The 21,413-nt window shown below is 39.3% G+C and overlaps 1 protein-coding gene across 13 annotated transcripts in view; it reads right to left on the bottom strand.

Annotated features, from left to right (window-relative positions):
* Window positions 1-21,413, bottom strand: part of hdac4 (histone deacetylase 4) — a 494,585-nt gene that overhangs the window by 153,137 nt on the left and 320,035 nt on the right. For 12 of the 13 annotated variants that reach the window (XM_060827518.1, XM_060827517.1, XM_060827519.1 and 9 more), the window contains one exon: window positions 1,774-1,905. The exons of the other annotated variant lie outside the window; for it this stretch is intronic. In XM_060827518.1, coding sequence (XP_060683501.1) covers window positions 1,774-1,905 — 132 coding nt within the window. The remainder of the gene's footprint in view (window positions 1-1,773; window positions 1,906-21,413) is intronic. 13 annotated transcript variants of the gene reach the window in all.

Genomic DNA, 21,413 nt, shown 5'->3' with positions numbered 1-21,413 from the left:
TGCTTGTCAACTGCAAGTAAAAAATGGCCTATCCAATCAAACCTCTTCATCAATTTTAAACGTTTAAAATGATTTAATTTTTCCTCTTTCACCATGGTCTAGGGTGACATCAAAGACTCAGCGAATACTTTAGTTATCCATTCTCAATGGAACCAATGAAAACAATTATTTTATTACAAATTGAAAGAAACAAAAACTGTTAAGTTAGAATATGGAATGTATTTGAACAGTAAAGCACAGGCACCATCAGGAAACCAGTGCCCATTGCCATTTATTTCAACATTATAACACGTCACTGAGCCTACTTCAATTTTGGCCTCAGAAGATGGTCTTAACTAGCAGAAGCGTACCTGAATGAATCAACAAAGAACTGATTCATTACCAGGACATTTCTTTCAAGATCTGACTCAGATTTTTGATATCATAGTGACACTCTAGGGAAACTCAAAATTGCACTGGGGACGCCATGGTGGCTCAGTGGTTAGCACTACTGCCTCACAGCACCAGGGACCCAGGTTTGATTCCAGCTTCGGTTGACTGCCTGTGTGGAGTTTGCACATTTTCCCCGTGTCTGCGTGGGTTTCCTCCGGGTACTTCGCTCTCCTTCCTTAGTCCAAAGATGTGCAGGTTAGATGAATTAGCCAATAAATTGCCCACAGTGTTCAGGGATGTGTAGGTTAGATGCATTAGTCAGGGGAAATGTAGAGTGATAGATTTGGGGAATTGGTCTGAGTGTGATACTCTTCAGAGGGTCGGTGTGGACTTGTTGGGCAAAATGGCCTGTTTCTACACTGTAGGGATTCTATGAGTAGTTGAATGAAGGCAATATCAGTGAAATGTCAATTAATCTAAATTTAATTAAAACATTGTACAGTGATGTCAGATAGGGTTACATTTTGATTTAAAAATTTATGTTGAATGAAGAAAGGTAAAACTGAATTTCCACTACAAACATATTGAAATAAATGAAATGATGATTTCAGTTAAATAATTTACTTTTTTGTTAAAATACAAGATTTTTAACATCACCTTTTGTACTTTCTCAGTGGACAGTATAATTACTATCCTGATGAACATGTGAAAATTGAGTAAGGCCACAGATGTGGGGGAACAAACTGGTGACTTTCACTTTTTAAATTTATATAAAAAAGCATACTCTAGGCAAGGAGTCGACAATTATCATGAAATATTATGGAAAGACAGAGACACCAAGCTTAGTCTATTTTAATAGAATGATATTTTTATGGATTAGGTTTAGAATACAACATTATATCTTGCCTGCTAGTTTAAAGATTCTCAATCAGCACCTTTCAAATTTCCAACCACCACTATCTAGAAGGACAAAAACAGTAAATACATGGGAATACCACCACCTGCTAATTTCCCTCCAAGCCACTCATTATCCTGACTTAGAAATACATCAATGTTCTTCAGTGTCGCTAGGTCAAAATTCTGGAATTCATTCTGTAATGGTATTGCAGGCCTACCAGTAGCACATGGACTGCAGTGGTATTGCAAAAGGAGCTTTGAATATTTTAAAGGCAAAAGTAGATTGATTCTTGACAGGTGAAGGCTATCCCGGATAAATGTGAATGTGGAGTAATCAGATCTGTCATGATCTGTCTGAATGATACAGCAGGTTTGAACCTCTCTCAGAAACAGTTAAAATGGCTCATATCAGCACAGCAAAAAATATCTATCAGGAATTGGCATCTCTGTGTAAGCAAGAGGACATTAAAGAATGCCGTTCACTTACAGCCACTATTGTCCTACCTGGAACATCCATGGGTCTCTTTTTAAGTGTGGTTATGGCGCTGCCATCTTTTCTTCGAAGTAAAGGGCTACTTCTTCTCTCTGCCACTTTCTGTTTTAATCTGGAGCGTACCTTTAAGTTTGGCTCAGATGCTGTTAGATCAAACACCAGAAATTACATTTTGTGACAACAATACTGACCCTTTTGGTACAAAAGTACAGTTCACTGTGCAGCAGGTTGCTCCATTTCAAAGACTCAAGTAGTGTAAAGGATAATTCTGTCTGGCATGTTCAATTTTTAATCAGGATATAAGAGGTAGCTCATTCTCAAATGTTTTCCCTCCTCTTCCCACAGTGTGGATTCTTTGTCACAGTGTTATTCTATCAATCTGCTGCCCCATCTTGTACGAACTGTCAGCTATCCGATAAAACACGCCCAAGTGCTGGCTGTCGTCACACAGCATTGCACCTGAACATAACCTTGCCTGATATCTGTACATGTTGACTTTCTGCTAAACCAGGGTACTTAGGGTACATTTGCTCTATTCCTTATCAATGGGTGAAACTGGCAAGTCATTAAAGGGCTGCAACCAGTGTTCAGAGGATTAATGTAATGGGTTATAACGCTACAAGTAACTAGCTATGCAAAATTTTCTTAGAACAGTAAATGCTGAAAATACTCCAAGTCTGGCAGAACCTGTGAAGAAAGAAACAGGGTTAATGTTTTAGGTAGTGACCCAGTATCTTCTCCTTATATTTCACATTTTGGGCACTGACAGTACTTTTTTTGCCTATGGAAAAAGTTTGTCTCTGCTAAGGCAAGCAGTCCATTAATAACAAATATATTCAATGACACATCACTATGATGCGCTTTCAGCAGCTAGGAATGACTCACTGATCACAATATGTGAAATCTGTGTGTGTAACCAGCTAACAAAATGCATGTTACAACTTATGCTAAAGTTCTTACGCATGGAGATAGGGGGATAAAAAAAGGAATTAAGAGCACAAAGAGGATCAACAAATGCATCACTTTTAAAATGCAAACCTGACTACCACATTTCATACCTTGCAGCAAGGTTGAAGGCTTCCTACAAAAAACAGTGTTATGCTGCCTCATAACAAAGTGTAATTTATCATCTTAGAGCTTTTCTTAAAAACAAATTTTCCCCATTTTTTAAAAAAGATAAAAAATCTTCATGAAACGTTCAGAAAGGCTTCTCATGAAAGGAGTTACAATGAGCCACGCTGTGTTCTGAATTTTTATGCCTCTTCATTAAGCATATTTCATGCTTAAAAGCACTTTTAGACATTTTCAATAAACGCTGGGTTACAATTTAATTTCTTTGCAATTCTATATTCGGATCACCCACATTTTACAGTCTATTTGCAAATTCAGAAAGGAATTAGAATTATGTTTTGGTTCTTTAAAGGTGATTTGGTTAATTATTAGATACTAAACTTATTGAGAAGGACTACTTATTATTAATGCCAATTCACACAAGAACCTTTTGTTTAATTTCAGTTTTAATTTTTCATCCTCAAGCTTTGAATTAAAATTTTCTGTAAATCTAATTGTTTAACTTGTTTCTTCTATTTAATTTTGAGCTTGAAAATTAACTATGTTTTAAATGTAAAGCATGAAGCATGAAGATTTTACAAAGTGTACCTACATGAAATTTGCAACTATAAGTATAGTTGAGTTTTTAGAATTTTCTTGGCTATCATCCACAGTAATTTCCAGCTCCATCTCAATTTACTATGATCTCTCTCCCAGTTGGTTTTAACCATACACTACTGCCAGAGAAAAGGATGAAATCAGTAACTAGGAAACAGTATGGAACAGCTGCCAAAATAATGGGTTACATCTTAACAGTAGTTAATAGGAGGATGTTTCTTCTGATCCAGTACTGAATGCTGCATTAGCAGTCTGATAATTTAGCAACAGAGAATGAGGCAAGAGTAGTGAGGCAGATCAGAGCATAACCAGCACACTGATAACTATTTATGTGCTTTTGGATGATGTTACCCAAGATAGCATGTAAAAGAGATGGTCCTTGGGAGCACAAGAGGTGGCATCACGTTGTCAAAGATTGGGGGAGACCAGTCAAACGTTTATTGGAATAGACAAGTCCAGAGGTAACAAAGACGTGATCAAAATAGTCAACAAAGAGTTGTCACAGGTGTCAAATGATGATATGCAAGTAGAAATAGATAGCTTAGTGACAGCATGAAATGCGATCAGCAGCTCACCTTTTGGGCAAATATCCCTCGCTAAACCTCTATACCTCACCTTCCTTCATAAAAGCTACTTTTTGACCAAACCTTTGGTCATCTTACATAACATTTCCTTCTGTGATTTGGCATTTTATTTCTTTATTCTCTTGTGAAGAGTCTTGGAATGTTTTACGGAGTTGAAAGTGCTTTATAAGCTGTTAGAATTGGTATAGTTAAAAAGAATCCATATGCCCATCTTTTCAGAATTTTGTCAATATAATTGTTATCTAGTCAGTGATAATTATCTAAGTTCAGACAAGGTGGCAACAAGTCTACAATTGACACTGACAACCCTCAGGGAATAAAAACAGAGGTTTGTATTCCTTGTTCTAATCAGTAACCTCTCCAAGTTCAGCCTAACAGGATCAGTATGCAGGTGTTAGGTAACCTGTGACACTCAGTGCCAAGGTGGTCATGGTCTTCAGCAAGTTGTCACAGAGTACCAGGCACTCTCAGACTGATTAGCAATGCTTTCAAAAAAGGGGTTTGTGAGGATAGAATAAGCTGGAATAAAGGTTCAGTAAATTTTCCAATATATTGCTTTATACAGAAATAGGACTTGTTTAGTAATGCAGAGAATCACATACCCAAGGTAAGGTCTTTAAAAATAAGACAGGGACAAAACATAGTCACTTTACACTGAACCCAGATGCTGGAAATACCACTTAGCTCCAGGAGTGGTAGTAGTATTGGCAATGTTTGCACTACCCATAGTTCCTTGCTTCTGTTCAACACTTTTCCACAACAACAATGAATTGTGATTTAGTTACACTATGGGCACAAACTGTAGCTTGCCCTTCACTGCCATAGGCGCTCCAGCATGCTATTCTTATAATCAAGCAACCAAAAGAAAAAAGTTTTATATCACCAAGTTTCTACACTTAGTCATGTATAAAATTATGTTGCTCCGAGAATACCGTAGGGGTTGTGAAAATGACAGTGACTGAACAGTTAAAGGAATAAATGATACAACATTAGTCTATCTATATCACTTTCTTAAACTATTTTTCCAAATCCAATACCAGGTAAGGTTTTAGAAATGTATTTATGCAGACCCCCATCTACACTGTGTATGAAATTTGATGTTTAAAGAAAATAAATTATTGTATTTTCCTTTGACATTTGTCTAACAAGGAAAGAATGTGCTTGCCCACCTGTTTGCATCACTTCCCACTGAGGTAGTCAGATTCATTGCTTTCATGATGAGCAATTCTTTGACATTTAAAAACCATGTCATCAAATTAAGATGCATTTTTGATTTTACACATCATACTTAATTTACATAATTTAGATTTACCTCTAAAATTGTACTTACCCCACCCCCAGAGGTCAAACAACAAAAACACTCTTCTAAATGTTCAATAAGTATCTGAATAACTTCCTTTGTAATGTAGGAATGAAAATGACTCTCTCTCATTTCAAACTCCAATTCTAAATAAGAATCTAAACCCAGAATTCCTTGTTCACCATTGTTCACTCAGTATTTCAAAAGTATAGCTGTTTACCTAAAATAGGGACAGTAACATTTTTGCTCACTGTTGCACTAATTGTCTGAGATGATTAGTTAACATAGTGATGTTCTAGGTATAATGCCAACATTCTCATACCATAACTTGCTCAGCAGAAAAATACTTTATAGACAATTGATCAATGGTATGTGATGTTTTTTAAATAATTCATTCATGGGATGTGGGTGTCTCTAACTAAGTCAGCATTTATTGCCCATCCCTAATTGTCCAGAGCCAAGCATATTGCTGTGGGTCTGCAGTCACATGTAGTGCAGCCCAGGTAAGGATGACAGTTTCCTTCCCTAACGAACATTAGTGAATCAGATGGGTTTTTCTGATAATTGACAATGGATTTGTGGTCATCATTAGACTTTTAATTCCGATGTTTATTCCACTCAAATTCCAACATTTGCCATGGCATGATTTGAACCTGGGTCCCTCGGACATTTTCTGGGACTACAGATTAACAGTCCAGTGATAATACTAGTATGCCATCGCCTTGTCAATAACACTTGCTTTATCTTCATCAGAGTGGCATTTGTGAAATGTGTTGACATTATTCTGAACTTTAAACATTGAAGAGGATACTTTATTTTGTACTGTCGAACTTTGTTGCTCATGCAACAAAAGTGTCAGATTAATTCATCAAATTCCTGTGTTCATGTGTTATCCTGCAAATATTAGGTAACTGTGAATGAATAGTTACATTTAAGTAGTATCAGTCTGCCTGACTTTGATATCAAAGGAATCTTCATCAATTTCAAATGATAATATCTCAAGAGCTCATCATCAAAGAAACTTGTGCAAATTCAAAACAGGAAAAACACAGCTGAAAAGCAAACTAGTTCCCTTTGGAAATCTTTTTAAGGAACTTGTAACTCGATTCTCTATTTAGAAATAATTGAACTTTTAACAGAAAATCATCTGTGCCACTCTGAATTTTCAGCTAAATGTACTTGAAATGAAGTCAGAATAAAAGCATTTTCTTCAACCAAAAACTGTAATATCATGGCTCAGCATATCTTCCATGCTACTATTACCACCACGCTAGAAGATCAACCCTCATCAATGATGCCGTGGTGTGGAGATCCTTGTGTTGGACTGGGGTGAACAGAGTCAGAAGTCTCATGACACCAGGTTACAGTACAACAGGTTTATCTAAAATCACCAACTTTCAGAGCACTGCTCCTTTGTCAGGTGAAGTCAGGAGTGATCAATAATTAAACAACCAGCAGGAGGTGGAGATTTCACAAAATTCCCAACCTCAATAATAGTGGAGTCCAGTACATCAGGATAAAAGGTAAGGCTGAAGCATTTGCATTCATTTTCAGCAATAAGTGCATGACTCCACAGATACTGAAGTGCTGTTATGATCTCAGTTGATGTTACTATAGGCAGGTCAGATCCCACAAGAAAATCTGGGCTGAGAGACCACATTTTTGTAAAATTTAATGCATAGTTTTTCATTTACAAAAGGTGTTCAATAGATTGCCACATAAAAGATTACTGCACAAGATAGGAGTTCAGTGTCTTGGGCATAATTCCTGGACTGAGGATTATTTAATATACAGATACAATGAGTTGAGATTAACGGGTCTCTCTTAGGTTGGACAGACATAACGAGTGGAGTGCCATGAGAAGCAGACCTACATCTTCAATTAACTGTCTGTATTCAGGATTTGGATGAGGGAACAGTATAATGTATCCAGAAATAGGTGGAAGGGCATGCTGTGAACGGGATACAAGAAGCCTATAAAGTGTGTAGGTAGGTTGAGTGAATGGTCAAAAATCTCACAAATGGAGTTTAAGGTATGGAAGCTGTGAGGTCATGCACTTTGGTAGGAAGAATCAAAGGTTGAGTATTATTTAAAGAGAGAGACACCACTGGAAAATGCAGCACAAGAGGAATCTTTATTTTGTACTGTCGAACTTTGTTGCTCATGCAACAAAAGTGTCAGATTCATTCATGAAGCACAAAACATGGTCATGCAGGTTCAGCAAGTAATTAAGAAGGCAAAGGGAATTTTGGCATTGATTGCTCCGGATTTGGAGTTTAAAAAGAGGGTATTCTTGTTACAAGTACATGGAGTATTGGTGAGGCTACACTTGGAGAACTGTGTCCAGTTTGGTCCCTGTATTTAAAAAAGGATTAATTGGTACTGGAGGCAGATCAAAAGAGATTCACTTGATGATTCCAAAGATGAAGGGGTTCACTTATCAAGAACAGCTAAACAGGTTATGCATTTATACAGAGTCGAAAAGAAGGAGGGGTGAATCGTACAAGATTCTGAAGGAGCTTTACAGGGGCGATATTGAGAAGATGTTTCCACAATTGGGGGTACCTCAAACTAGGTAACATACTGTACTTACAAAATAAAGGGATACCCATTTCAAACTGAGATGAAAGGAATTTCTTCCCTTACAGGGAAGTACATGTCTAGGATTCTCACTCTGGAGAGTGTGGAGGCTAGATTACTAGAAGTATTTAAAGAGGCAACAGGTAGATACTTGAACTATTGAGGAGTTGAGGTCTGGGACAGATCAACCAACATCTTATAGAATGGCTTGGCAGACGAGAGGGACTGAATGGTCTACCCTTGGTCCTACCTCTTAGATTTCAGTGAAACACGAGCACACAGTCTGCAGATTTGGTTTTAACAATAAAGCAGATATATAATATAGAAAAAACAAGCTAGATGTAACAGTTTTAAAGATTTCAAAATGTGGCAAAAACACTTTTCAGGAAAAATGGCCAACATCCATATACCACTGGTTTATATATATGGCATATATATACATCAAACTGTCCATATGCAGAAAGACCAGAACAATACGCAAAGTGATACTGATCAATGGCAAGCAGCATGAGCACAATATAAGTACCAAACAGGAAATAATTTGTCATGATGTTCAAGGACATTACCATTGCTATCAAATCTGGGGCGTTACCATGGATGAAAAGTAAACTGAACTAGCCACTTAAACACTGCGACCAAAAGAGCAGGCCAGAGTCTAGAAATTCTGTAGTGAGTAATTCCCCTCCTAACTCCCCAAAGCCTGTCCACCATTTACAAAGCACAAGTCAGGAGTGTAATGGAACACTCTCAATTTTCCTGGATGTTTGCAACTCTAACAATACTCAAGATGCTCAACATCATCCAGGACAAAGCTGTCTGCTTCACTGGTAGCACATCCATCTCCTTCAACATCCACTCTCTCCACTATGGATGCACAGTAGCAGCAACTGCAATATGCCAGTGTCTTTCAAACCCATAACCACTACCACTGAGAAGATAAGGGCAGATCCATGGGAACAGCACCAGCTGCAAGTACCACTCAAGTCACACAATCCTGACTAGGAACTATATCACTGTTCCTTCACTTAGCCGATTCAAAATTCAGGATCTCCCTTCCAAATAGCACTCTATGTATCTCTAATCTCCAAGGAGTACAACAGTTCAAAAATATAGCTCCCTAGCACCTTCTCGAGGGCTTTAGATGAGATGGCAACAAATGTTGTCCATGTTGACAATGCGTATATTCTAAAAAAGAATCACATTTGAGAAACAGACTGAAATTTGGTTCATAGGAACAAGGGCAGCCATTCAGGCCATCAAGACTGCTCCGTCATTTAATACTATCATGGCTGATCAAACACTTCAGTGTCTTTTATCCACATTATCCCTTTACACCAGTGATCATCAAAATTTTATCCATCTCTACTATAAACATATTTAGATAACCAAGTTTCCACAGCCTGTTGGGGTAGCGAATTCCAAAGATTCACCATCCCCTAAGTAAAATAATTTACCCTTATCTCCAACCCAAGTGCCATTGACCTTATTTTACAAATTGTACCCCTAGTTCTAGATTCCTCAATCAGGAGAAACAGCTTACTTGCGTCTGCCTATTCCTTTATTTTGTAATTTGTAAGTTTCAATGAAATCGTCTCTTGTTCTTTGACACTCCAGAGAATATGGGCCGATTTTGCCCAATCTCTCTCTTTGGATAGTCTTACCAATCTTGGAATAAACCTGGTGAACCTTTGTCACATTCTCTTTCAGGAAATAATATCTTTCCTGAGGTAAGGAGACTAAAAACGCATGCAGTACATCAGGTGTGCTTGAATCAAACTCCCATACAACTGAAGCAAAGAGTTCATTACTCCTGTACTCAAATTTTCATGTGATAAAGACTAACATTCCATTAACCTTCTTAATAAGCTTGTTACACTTGCACATTAACCTTCAGTGACTTATTGACGAGGACTGCCAGGTCCCTTTGCACAACTACTTTTCAACCTCTTGCCTTTTAAGAAATACTCCGCAAATCCGTTCTTTGGACCAAATTGGACAATCTCACATTTTCCACGTTATAGTCTATCTACCATGTTCTAACCCAATTATTAAGCTTTTCCAAGTCATCCAGAAATATTTAAAACCTTCCTCAAAGCACATGTTGCCGCTTAGCTTTGTATCAACTTCAACATTAAGCAATTAAATCTCAAAATGCTTAAAGTGTATGTAAATACTATTTGATTAAAATTTCATTGGCTTGAATTGCTAACTGTTTTTCTTTCCAGAGGGACTGCTATATCTGCTCCGATTTCAAAATCTTCTGTTTTTATTTCAGATTTTCAACATATCCAATAAACCCAGTTCTGATTCAAGAACAATCACTTCTGCAGAACAGTGTGATTAAAAAAATGCATCTATGTAATTATTAATCCTACACAACATAATCTAAACAATTTAAGAACAGTTGTCGTCCCTTGGCTTGAAGATAAAATTGTGTGCACATTCCCTCAAGTGTTGGCCCAGAGAAGCTCTTGTTCACCACAGCAAATTACTTGTCGATTACAAGGCCCATTGGGTCAGTATGCATTCAGTTTTAATGACAAGTTGTAAGAATATTCCGTTTGACTGTGCGTGGGCGCTGGACAATGAAAGCGCAGACAGAACGGGAGTGATTGGTCTGCTGTTTGACAGGAAATATATGTGGGCAGATGTCAAAGATCACCTCTTCAACTCAAGAGACAGAACATTTAATGCTAAGCTCAACAAAGCAGCTACACAAATTACAGGCTTCTTCGTATCAACCCACTCATGCAGTTTCAGCTTCCTTTGAATTACAGTACTCTCAATGGTAGAAGCTTTGTTGTTCTTAAATAGTGGTGACCTATGCAAAAAGCCTTTAATTTATCTACTCACAACTGGGATTCTTTTGTTCATTTTCATCTGAATTTAATTGGTATTACCTCCTTGAAATACTGTACTTCTCTAAAAATGAGCATTAAACACAATTTAACAGCTCTCATCATGCAAACTGAATCATAACCTACAAATTGAATGAAAATATGGCACCATGACTATGCTACAACATTAATACAAAAGTATATTGCTCCTTTCACTCATAAAAATGCCAGTTTTAAACTAGCCATTCATTCAAGTTTCAAGAACTGTATAGCAAGTAGCTTTAATAGCATGATAAAAGGATTGGCCCAAATGTATCCCTTTTAAACCAAAAAAACCCTTTAATAACAACAAACAAAATTGCAAAATGCGATCTTCAATATCAATTCATTTCCTGAATAAATTAATATTTGGAGTAAATTATATGCCTGAATATTATGAACAAGTGTTTAGACTGTAAAGAATTATACTGACCAGGATTATTAGTCAACTCAGCATTGATAATACAACCAAAACTAAGTCAGCGGATCTTAATGACTTTACTCCTTTTAACTAACTCAAAAAAAAAGCAGAGACTAACAAATCAAATTTTCCTACTTAATAGAATCATAGCACAAAAGAGACCATTCATCCCATTATGCCTGCAGGAATTCTCCAAATAAGCAAATCATCTACTGCCATTTTCTTGCTTCCTCCAATAACCCTGTGCATTCTCTCTTTTCAGATACCAGTCTAACTCCTTTTGGAATACTTCAATTGAATCTACTTTCACTACATGCTCAGGCAGTGCACTTCAGACCTTAACCACTCATTGCTTGTCATTTTTTCTTTGTTACCAATTATCGAGTCATACAGCACAACAGATCTTTCGGTCGAACCAGTCCATGACGAACATAATCGCATACTAAACTAGTCCCGCCTGGATGCTCCTGGCCGATATCCCTCCAAACCCTTCCTATGCACATATCTATCCAAACATCTTTCGAATGTTGCAATTGTATCCACATCAATCGCTTTCTCAGGAAGTTCATTTCACAAACTTGACTGAATTTTTTGAAGAAGTAATGAAGAGGATTGATGAGGGCAGAGCAGTGGACATGATTTATATGGACTTCAGTAAGGCATTCGATAAGGTTTCCCATGGAGGACAGGTTAGCAAGGTTAAATCTCATGGAATAAAAGGAGAACTTGCTCAAACGTAGTAGACAGAGGGTGGTAGTGGAGGATTCTTTTTCAGACTGGAGACCTGTGACAAGTGGAGTGCCACAAGGATTCGTGCTGGGTTCACTACTTTTCGTCATTTATATAAATGATTTGGGTGTGGACATAAGAGGTATGGTTAGTAAGTTTGCAGATGACACCAAAATTGGAGGTGTAGTGGACTGTGAAGGAGGTTACATCAGATTACAACAGGATCTTAATCAGATAGGCTGTGAAGTGGCAGATGGAGTTTAATTTAGATAAATGCGAGCTGCTGCATTTTGGGAAAGCCAATCTTAGCAGGACTTATACACTTGATAGTAAGATCCTAGGGAATGTTGCTGAACAAAGAGACCTTGGAGTGCAGGTTCATAGCTCCTTGAAAGTGAAGTTGCAGGTAGATTGGATAGTGAAGGTGGCGTTTGGTATGCTTTCCTTTATTGGTCAGAGTATTGAGTACAGGAGTTGGGAGGTCATGTTGCAGGTGTACAGGACATTGGTTAGGCCACTTTTGGAATACTGCATGCAATTTGGTCTTCTCCCTATTGGAAAGATGCTGTGAAACTTGAAAGGGTTCAGAAAAGATTTACAAGGATGTTGCCAGGGTTGGAGGATTTGAGCTATAGGGAGAGATTGAATAGGCTGGGACTGTTTTCCCTGGAGCATCAGAGGCTGAGAGGTGACCTTATAGAGGTTTATAAAATGAGGGGCATGGATAGGATAAATAGACAAAGTCTCTTCCCTGGGGTGGGGGAGTCCAGAACTAGAGGGCATAGGTTTAGAGGGATATAGAAGAGATCTCAGGGGCAACTTTTTCACACAGAGGATGGTACGTGTATGGAACGAGCTGCCAGAGGAAGTAGTGGAGGCTAGTACAATTGCAACAATTAAAAGGCATCTGGATGAGTATATGAATAGGAAGGGTTTGGAGGGATATGGGCCAGGTGCTGGCAGGTGGGACTAGGTTGGGTTGGGATATCGGCATGGATAAGTTGGACCGAAGGGTCTGTTTCCATGCTCTACATCTCTATGACTTTGTGACTTTGACATGTGAACCAACTTCAGTGCAAAATATTTGTCTCATGTTTTTTTTAAATCTCCCTCACATTAAAAATATGCTCCCTTGTCTTGAAATCCCCCATCCTAGGGAAAAGACAACTACAATTAATTCTATCTTTGCCTCTCATTATTTTATAAATGTCTATCAGATTTGTTAAATCTGCATCCTCTTGCCCTTAGTCCTTGCAAGAAGAGAAAGCTTTCTCCTGATCAACATTGTCTAGATCCCTCATGATTGTTAATAGCCCCATCAAATTTCTTCTCAGCCTTCTTTTCTCCAAAGACTGCTCTAGACTAGACCAATAAGTGAAAGTTGTGGAGAACAGAAAGAAAATCATTTGACCCTTGGAGAGGTTTGAGTTCATTAGTGACAGGCGACACTGATTGTGAAAAAACAAGTTGTGAATGACCAATCTAACAAGTTTTTGATAAAGTAACAGAAGTTTAATGAAAGAAATGCAGTCAATGTTGACTATATGAATTTTTTAAAAAGTGATAAAGTATCAGATAAGAGTGGCTAAAAAGAAGCTGCTATGATAAAGGGTTTTCTTTTCCATATTAGAAGATAGTAGAGAGTGGTGTTCCCAAAGTTCAGTACATGGACTATTTTTTAAAATATATAATGGAAATACTTAGAAGTAAAAATGTTAACATTTTCTGATGATACCAAACATGAAGAAGTAGCAAACATTGAGTATGCTATGAATTGTTTGCAAAAGGACACCATTAGGATAGCAGAACAGGCAGACAAGTGGAAGACATATTTTAATGCAAGAAAGGATAAGCGATGCATTTTGCCAGAAGGAATAAGCACAGGCAATATAAAATTAATTGCACAGTTCTAAATAATGCATGGAATACAGTCCTGGTGCTGATTCTGCACAGATCTTTGTTAATAGCAGCATTTAACGAGTAAGTAGCTTAATAAATAGAGGCATTGAGTACAAAAGCACAGTAGTTGTGCTGAGTCTTTGCATAGCTCTCGTTAGGCGATATCAAGTGCAGTGTGTCCAGTTCTGGCCACTACATTTTAGGAAGAATGTGATGGTCCTTGAAAGGAGATTTACCAAACTGATTCCAGGAATGGGATATGCAGCTACAAGATTAGTTTGGAAAAACAGAGATTGACCTCCTTATTACAGTAAAGGAGATTTGGTACTTGTTGCCCATGAGGGTACTGAAAATAGAGACGATCAAAAGGAAACCAGATAGCTACCTGAAGGGAAAAGACTTGCAGGATTATGGGATATAGCAAGAGAACGGGGTCAACTAGCTTCAAAGAGAAAAAAATGAAAACAGTGACTCAGTAAACATGTGAATGATGCCTTTAGCTTGAATTTGTTCACATCTTACAATGGTTGACATTTTGCAGTAAAAAGCATTGAAAAATGTTGGTACATAGTCCTGGAAAAGCTCAGTAATCTTTTCGCTGCTTAGTACAATGTAGTTAGTTGTGTTGTCACTACAGTTAAAGATGTTCCTGCACGTTTGTGCCTAGGGGGCTTCAGACAGGTTAGAAGGAAGGCATTTATCAGACTTTTGCAGAGTCATTGGTCTCTTCAGAAATGTTTTGGAAGGAAATGGTTTGGAGCCAGTTCTCTCATCACAGGGTACTTTTCTTCTGCATTTGCTGGTATGACCTTATCAGTGACAAAGAGAAGAACAAGCCTATAATTGGAACAGTGAAGTTGAGTGGCAAAGGGGTGCTAGTGGTTGCAAAGAGAATCAATATGTAAACAGGTATAAAAGTTAGATGAGAAATGAGAAAATAGGTCTGCTTTGCTGAAAGCATCATTATCAATCCCCTTGATTTTTAGTCTGGGCACCTCACTATTTGTTTCACTTGCTCCTTTTCCCCCTCTGTCAATAGCATAAAAACCATCATCTTCCATCTGCTTACAGTTTTGAAGAAGAGCCATATTGGAATCAAAACATTTCTCTCTCCACAGATTTTGCTACACCTGCTGAGTTTCTCTCTTTTATTTTATATTACTGTACATTTGTTACTGGGATATATTTACAAATATTTTTGGTGAAAAGCAACTCCCATAAAGTGTTATTATCCGTTATTTTAACAAACTGTTGTAGTGGAAAGTTGACTTGAAAATAAGCCTCAGTGTGCATAATGCAAAGCCAAAGTAATTGTATTTGAAAAATCTGAATTGTATTCAAGTAAATGGTGTAATGGAAACAGCAAAAGCAACTGACACCATAACAGCACCCACAATTAGGCCATGTCTGCTACAGGTCAAATAGCTTCACGGGGTAACACAGAAGGAAGATGACTAAACATGAAAGACCAAAACATTTAGAATGAAGAACTGTATTATGAAAGGCTATGAAAAAATGCAAAACGACAGAAATAAATGCAACTAGCATAAATAAACCTCAATGAAAACTGGAACAGATGAGTTTGTTATACTGATAACTTCTCACCCAATTTTCATCATTCATGTATGATGACAAGAAATGAAATATTACCAAATCAATGAAGTATGATCTTTGTAAGGTGATTGAATTTTTTTAAAAAGGCATTCATTGATATGGGTGTTGCTGCCTCGGCCAACATTTATTACCATTCTTGGATGCTTGAGAAAGTGGTGGTTAGTTAGATAGTTTCTATAGTATGAAAACATTATTTTTGTAGTTAAGTTATATAAATGGTGTAGATGGCAAATAGATTGGCTCAACGTTCTTACTCATTTGAGTTATGGCAATAGAATCCACCACAAACTAATCAGACATTAATTTCACAAAGAAGCAAAGGAACAAAATTAATTTGGCCAAGCTCAATCTTGTTCCTTATGATGAGTGCTCACCCACTGTAGAATACTATCCTTTATAAGAATCTTTGGTGTGGATATATTGCAATGAAGGCTGCTCATTAAGTCACTAGCAAGGTTATCATTTATTAGCCACCTCAAATTGTCGTTGATGAATGGCTGCCAATTGAGCAGTATGTTTTGTCCTGGATGTGGTCAAGCTTCGCAAGTATTGCTAGAGTGGTACCTACCAAATCAAGTGGAAAATATGTCATCTTACACTAAATTGCTGTCCTGCAGATGGTCGACAGGACTTAGAGAGTCACCTGAAGAGTCATGAACAACTGAATATGTAGCTGCTGACCTGATCTTGCACAACTGATTCAGTTAAGTCTCTAGTCAATAACAGCCTTCCTTTACGTTGATAATGGGAGGTTCAGCAATGGGAATGTCATTCAATGTTAATGGTGTGGGCAAGACTCTAATGGAGATGGCCATTGTGTGCCTTTAGCATTACGAGCCACTTACCAGTCAAAGTCAGGATGCTATCCCAGTCTTGATGTACTTGGGCATAGACTGCTTCATTATCTGAGGAATTTTGAATGGAACACTGTGCAAACATTAGTACTTCCAACCTTGTGATGGAGGGAAGCTTATTGATATAGCAGGTGAAGATGATTATGACGAGGATGCTATCCTGGAAAAGAGGCTCTGGTGGCATAATGGTAATGTCCCTAGCTCTGAGCCAGAAGGCCTAGGTTCAAGTCCCACATATTCCAGAGGTGTGTAATAATATTTCTGAACAGATTGATTAGAGAATACTGGGAGTAATTATCCTTTAGCTGAGATGAATGGCCTCTGACAATCACAACCATCTTCCCCTACAATCAGTAGGTTCTAATAGAGGACAGCTTTCTTCAGAGACACAATTTTTGTGAATCACCCCAAAGCTATGCTTGATTAATTCTCGTCTTAGTGTCAAAGGTAGGCTTCTCATGTAAGCTTTGTACTTCAGCACCTTTATTCATATTTGTACCAAGGCTGGAACGAAGAGACACTGGCAGAGCCCTAAGTTGAGTAACAGTGAACAGGATATATGAGAGTGCAGGTATCACTCGAAAGCACTATCAGCAACAAAGTCCATAACTTTGCTGATATTTAGAGTTGGTTGATAAAATGATAATTGCTCATATTCGATGTGTCTTACATTTTGTGGAAAGAGGGGATACCTGGGCAATATTCAACACTGTCTTGTAGATGCCAGTTCTGCAATTAAGATAATGATTTATTTATATTGTGATTCAGACAAACAAAAACGTGCTCCTTTCTCTTATATATCAGAGATCCTGAAAATAAATTACTCTAATTTTAAAATCACATTCATGGTTTTGAAATTGCTGCGCAAGATGATAAAGGACTTGTGTCAAAAGAGAAAATGCTGGAAAAGATCAGCAGGTCTGGCAGCATCTGTAAGGAGAGGAAAGAGCTGACGTTTCGAGTCTAACTGACCCTTTGTCAAAGCCAAAAGAAAGGGGAGAAATAGGGAAGTATTTATACTAGGCTGAGAGAAGGTGAGTCATGGCTCCAGAAGCAAAGATGTGATAATGACAGTGCATAGAGAGATAGGGAGATTAGGAGCTGTGAATGACCAAGGTTGAAGCCAGTGCTAGTGACAAAATATGTGGGGGATGGGAGGGAAAGGGGTGAAGCAGAGGCAAAATGGAAAACAGGGGAGAAGGGTAGCAAAGGGGGAAGAGGAGAGAAAAAAGGTGATGAGAGAGTGGGGAGCGAGAGAAAGAGAGACAATCAAGAAATAAGAGGTACAGAAGTGAAAAAAAATATTAAAAAAATAAGTAAAATAAATGAAATAAAATTATCTGAAGTTGTTGAATTCAATATTGAGACCAGCAGGCTGTAACGTGCCTAGTTGGAAGATGCTGTTCCTCCAGTTTGCGTTGAGCTTCACTGGAACATTGCAGCAGGCCAAGGACAGACATGTGGGCATGGGAGCAGGCTTGTGTGTTGAAGTGGCAAGCCACAGCAAGGTCTGGGACCTGATTGTGTACAGACCGAAGGTGCTCAGCAAAGAGATCACCCAGTCAGTGTTTTGTCTCTCCGATACAGAGGAGACCACATTGGGAGCAACGAATGCAATAGACCAAATTGAAAGAGGTACAAGTGAAATGCTGCTTAATCTGAAATGAGTGTCTGGGGCCTTGGATGGTGAGCATGGAAGAGGTAAAGGGGCAGGTGTTGCACCTTCTGCGATTGCATGGGAAGGTGCCGTGTGTGATGAGAGAGGTATTAGGTGTAATGGAGGAGTGGACTAGGTTGTCCTGGAGGGAGCGATCTTTGCGGAATGCAGACAGGAGGAGGGAAGGGAAGATGTGTTTACTGGTGGCGTCATGGCGGAGGATTAGTCTTTGCATGTGAAGGCTGGGAGGTGAAAGGTGAGATCAAGAGGGACCCTATCCTTGTTCTGGGAGGGGAGGGAGGGGGTGAGGGTTGTGGCGCGGGAGATGGACCGCACGCTGTCGAGAGCCCTGTCAACAACTGTAGGTGGGAAGCCACGGTTGGAGAAGAAGGAGCACATATTAAGAGCACCACTTTGAAACTGGCCTCATCGGAAGAAACACGGCAGAGGTGAGGAACTGAGAGAAAGGGTTAGAGTCCTTACAGGACGTGGGTGAGAAGAGCTGTAGTCCAGATAGCTGTGGGAGTCATTGGGCTTGTAATGGATATTAGTGGATAAACTATTGCCGGAAATTAAGACAGAAAGGTGAAGGAAAGGAAGGCAAGTGTCGGAGATGGACCAGGTGAAGGTGATGGAGGGGTGGAAACTGGAAGGGAAGTTTATGAATTTTTCCAGGTCAGGACGAGAGCATGAAGCCGCAACGAAATAGTCATTGATATACCGTTAAAGCAGTTGTGGAGGGGACCCGGGTAGGCCTGGAACAAGAAGTGTTCCACATACCCCATGAAAAGGCAGGCATAGCTAGGAACCATGCGGGTACCCATTGCTACACCTTTGATTTGGAGAAAATGGGATGAGTTGAAGGAGAAGTTGTTGAGAGAGAGGACAATTCAGTCAGGTGGAGGAGAGCGGTGGTGGATGGAGATTGTTCGGGCCTCTTTGAGAAAGAAGCGAAGAGCTTTCAAGCCGTCTTGGTGTGGGATGGAGATGTAAAGAGATTGCACATCCATGGTGATAGAAGGTGGTTAGGGCCTGCGAATTGAAAGCTGTCAATGTGTCGCAAAGCATCAGAGGAATCCCGAATGTAGGTGGGGATGGAGTGAACCAGAGGAGTGAGGATGGAGTCAAGGTAGAAGGAAATAAGTTCAGTGGGACAGGAGCATGCTGACATAATGGGCCTGCAAGGACAGTCCTTCTTGTGGATTTTGGAGAGTAGGTAGAAATGGGCTGTCTGGAGTTGGGAGACTGAGGTTGGAAGCTGTGGGCCTCTCTGTGTGTGTGTTGGGGGGGGGGGGGGGGGGGGGGGAGAGGAGTGGAGAGGCATCAGGAGAAAATGAGATCAGTCACTGTTTTGGAGACAAAGGCTTGATGCTGAGTGGTGTGGTCATGCTCTAGGGGGAGGTAGGAGGAATCTGAAAGTTTGCACTCAACCTCAGCGAGGTAGAGGTCAGTGTGCCAGACGACGACAGCACCCCCCACTTTGTCAGCAGGTTTGATGACAAGGTTGGGGTTGGACCTAAGGGAGTGAAGGGCAGAAAGTTCAGATGGAGAGAGGTTGGAATGGGTAAGAGGGGCAGGGAAATTAAGGCGGCCAATGTCCAGTTGACAATTGTCAATGAAAAGATCGAGGGCAGGAAATTGTCCTGGCGGGGGTGTCCAATTAGAGGTGGAATGTTGGACGGAGGACTCTTACCCAAAGAAGTGAGCACGAAGGTGAAGGAAGAAGAGCTCAGCATCATGTCGAGCCCGGAATTCATTGAGGTTCCAGCACCCACAGTAATTTGCTTTTATTAAGGACTTGTGCCAGTTTGATACCTTGATGCTGCATTTACATAAAGTTCCAAAATAGCACTCTAATGTTTAAAAATAATTGAGATTAGACTCCCTTTTAGTTATTACAAATAGTTATTACAAAGAACTCTCTGGAGTATATGAAAGCTGAAATGCCAACATTTTAGCATTAACTGGTCACCATACTTGATTTGAAATGTTACACCTGGCCTCCTCGGGAGGTCCCCAACATCACAGCTGCCAATCTTCAGCCAATCTGATACACCCCATGTGAGGTCAAGAAACAGCTGAAGGCACTGAATAATACAACAGCTATAAGCCCTGACAACTAACTAACAATAATACAGAAGACGTGAGCTCTTGTATTGGCTGAGTATCTAGTCAAATGGTTTCCGTACAGCTACAACACCAGTATGTATCCAACAACATGGAAAATTGCCCAGTTTGGAGCTGACCACAAAGAGCAGGACAAATCCAACCTGGCCAAATTACCCTTCATCAGATTAAACTCAAACATCACAGAAGTGATGGAGGGTTTGTTAACAATGCTATCAAGCAGCACTTGTTCAGTAATTAATTGTTCAGTGATGCTCAGTTCCATCAGGACAACTCAGCTCTTCACCTCAAGACAGTTTTAGTTCAATTATGAACAAAATTGTTGAACTCCAGAGGTGGGTGACAGCAACTGCCATAAGATGGAGAAGCAGAAGTAGGCCCCTCAGCCCACTGAGTCTGCTGCGCCAATGAAATCATGACTGATCTGCAAATCCTCAACTCCATTTTACAATCTTTTCCAAATAACTCTGATTTTCTTACTGATGAAAGTCTTGGAGACACTTAATAAGCCAGTCTCAACTGTCCTCTGCAGTAAAGGATTCCACAGATTCACTATTCTCTGAGAGAAGTAATTCCTCCTCATCTCTGTTTCAAATGTGTGACCCTAATTCTGAGATCATGCCCACTAGTCTTAGACTCTCCCACATGCAAATTCACTCAGCATGATTTCCCCTTCATGAAGCCATGAACATGATGGATGAACATATTTTGTATTTCTAAGTATTATATACTTTGTAGCAGGCTCAAACATTTTTCTAATAACAGACATTAAGCTCAAAATTTGGGAGAAGACATTAAGCTAATTGGTCTATAGTAACCTGATTTTTTTGTCTCCTTTCCTTTTCAAATAAACATTGACAAGTTTTCCAATCGCCTGGTCTCAACATTTGATAAACTATAGCATTAAGGAACCCTAGCATAACTGGAGTTAATGGGAATCGGGTGCAACTTTCCTCTGGTTGGAGTCGTACCTAGCACAAAGGTGAATGTTCTTGGTTGGTGGTGGTCATTCATTTAAGTCTTAGGACATCTCTGCAGGAGTTCCTCAAATTAGTGCCCCAGGCCAAAATCTTCAGCTGCCTCATCAATTACCTTCCTCCCATCATGGTGATGGCAATGGCAAGGTAGTAATGTCACTGGACTAGAAATCCAGAACCCGAGGCTGATACTCTGGTAACATGGATTTAAACTTTACCATGGCATATACTGAAACTTGAAGACAACCTTTGCTTGTTGTAAAAACTTATCTGGTTCCTATGTCCTTTAGGCATAGCCTGTTCTTTGTAACTGCAGACTCTCAACTTGATCGACTCTTAATGGCCCTCTGAACAAATAGAGATGG

This window comes from Hemiscyllium ocellatum, chromosome 7 (genome assembly GCF_020745735.1).
Source record: "Hemiscyllium ocellatum isolate sHemOce1 chromosome 7, sHemOce1.pat.X.cur, whole genome shotgun sequence".
Lineage (NCBI taxonomy): Eukaryota > Metazoa > Chordata > Chondrichthyes > Orectolobiformes > Hemiscylliidae > Hemiscyllium > Hemiscyllium ocellatum.
This window is presented reverse-complemented; position numbering and strand designations above follow the sequence as displayed.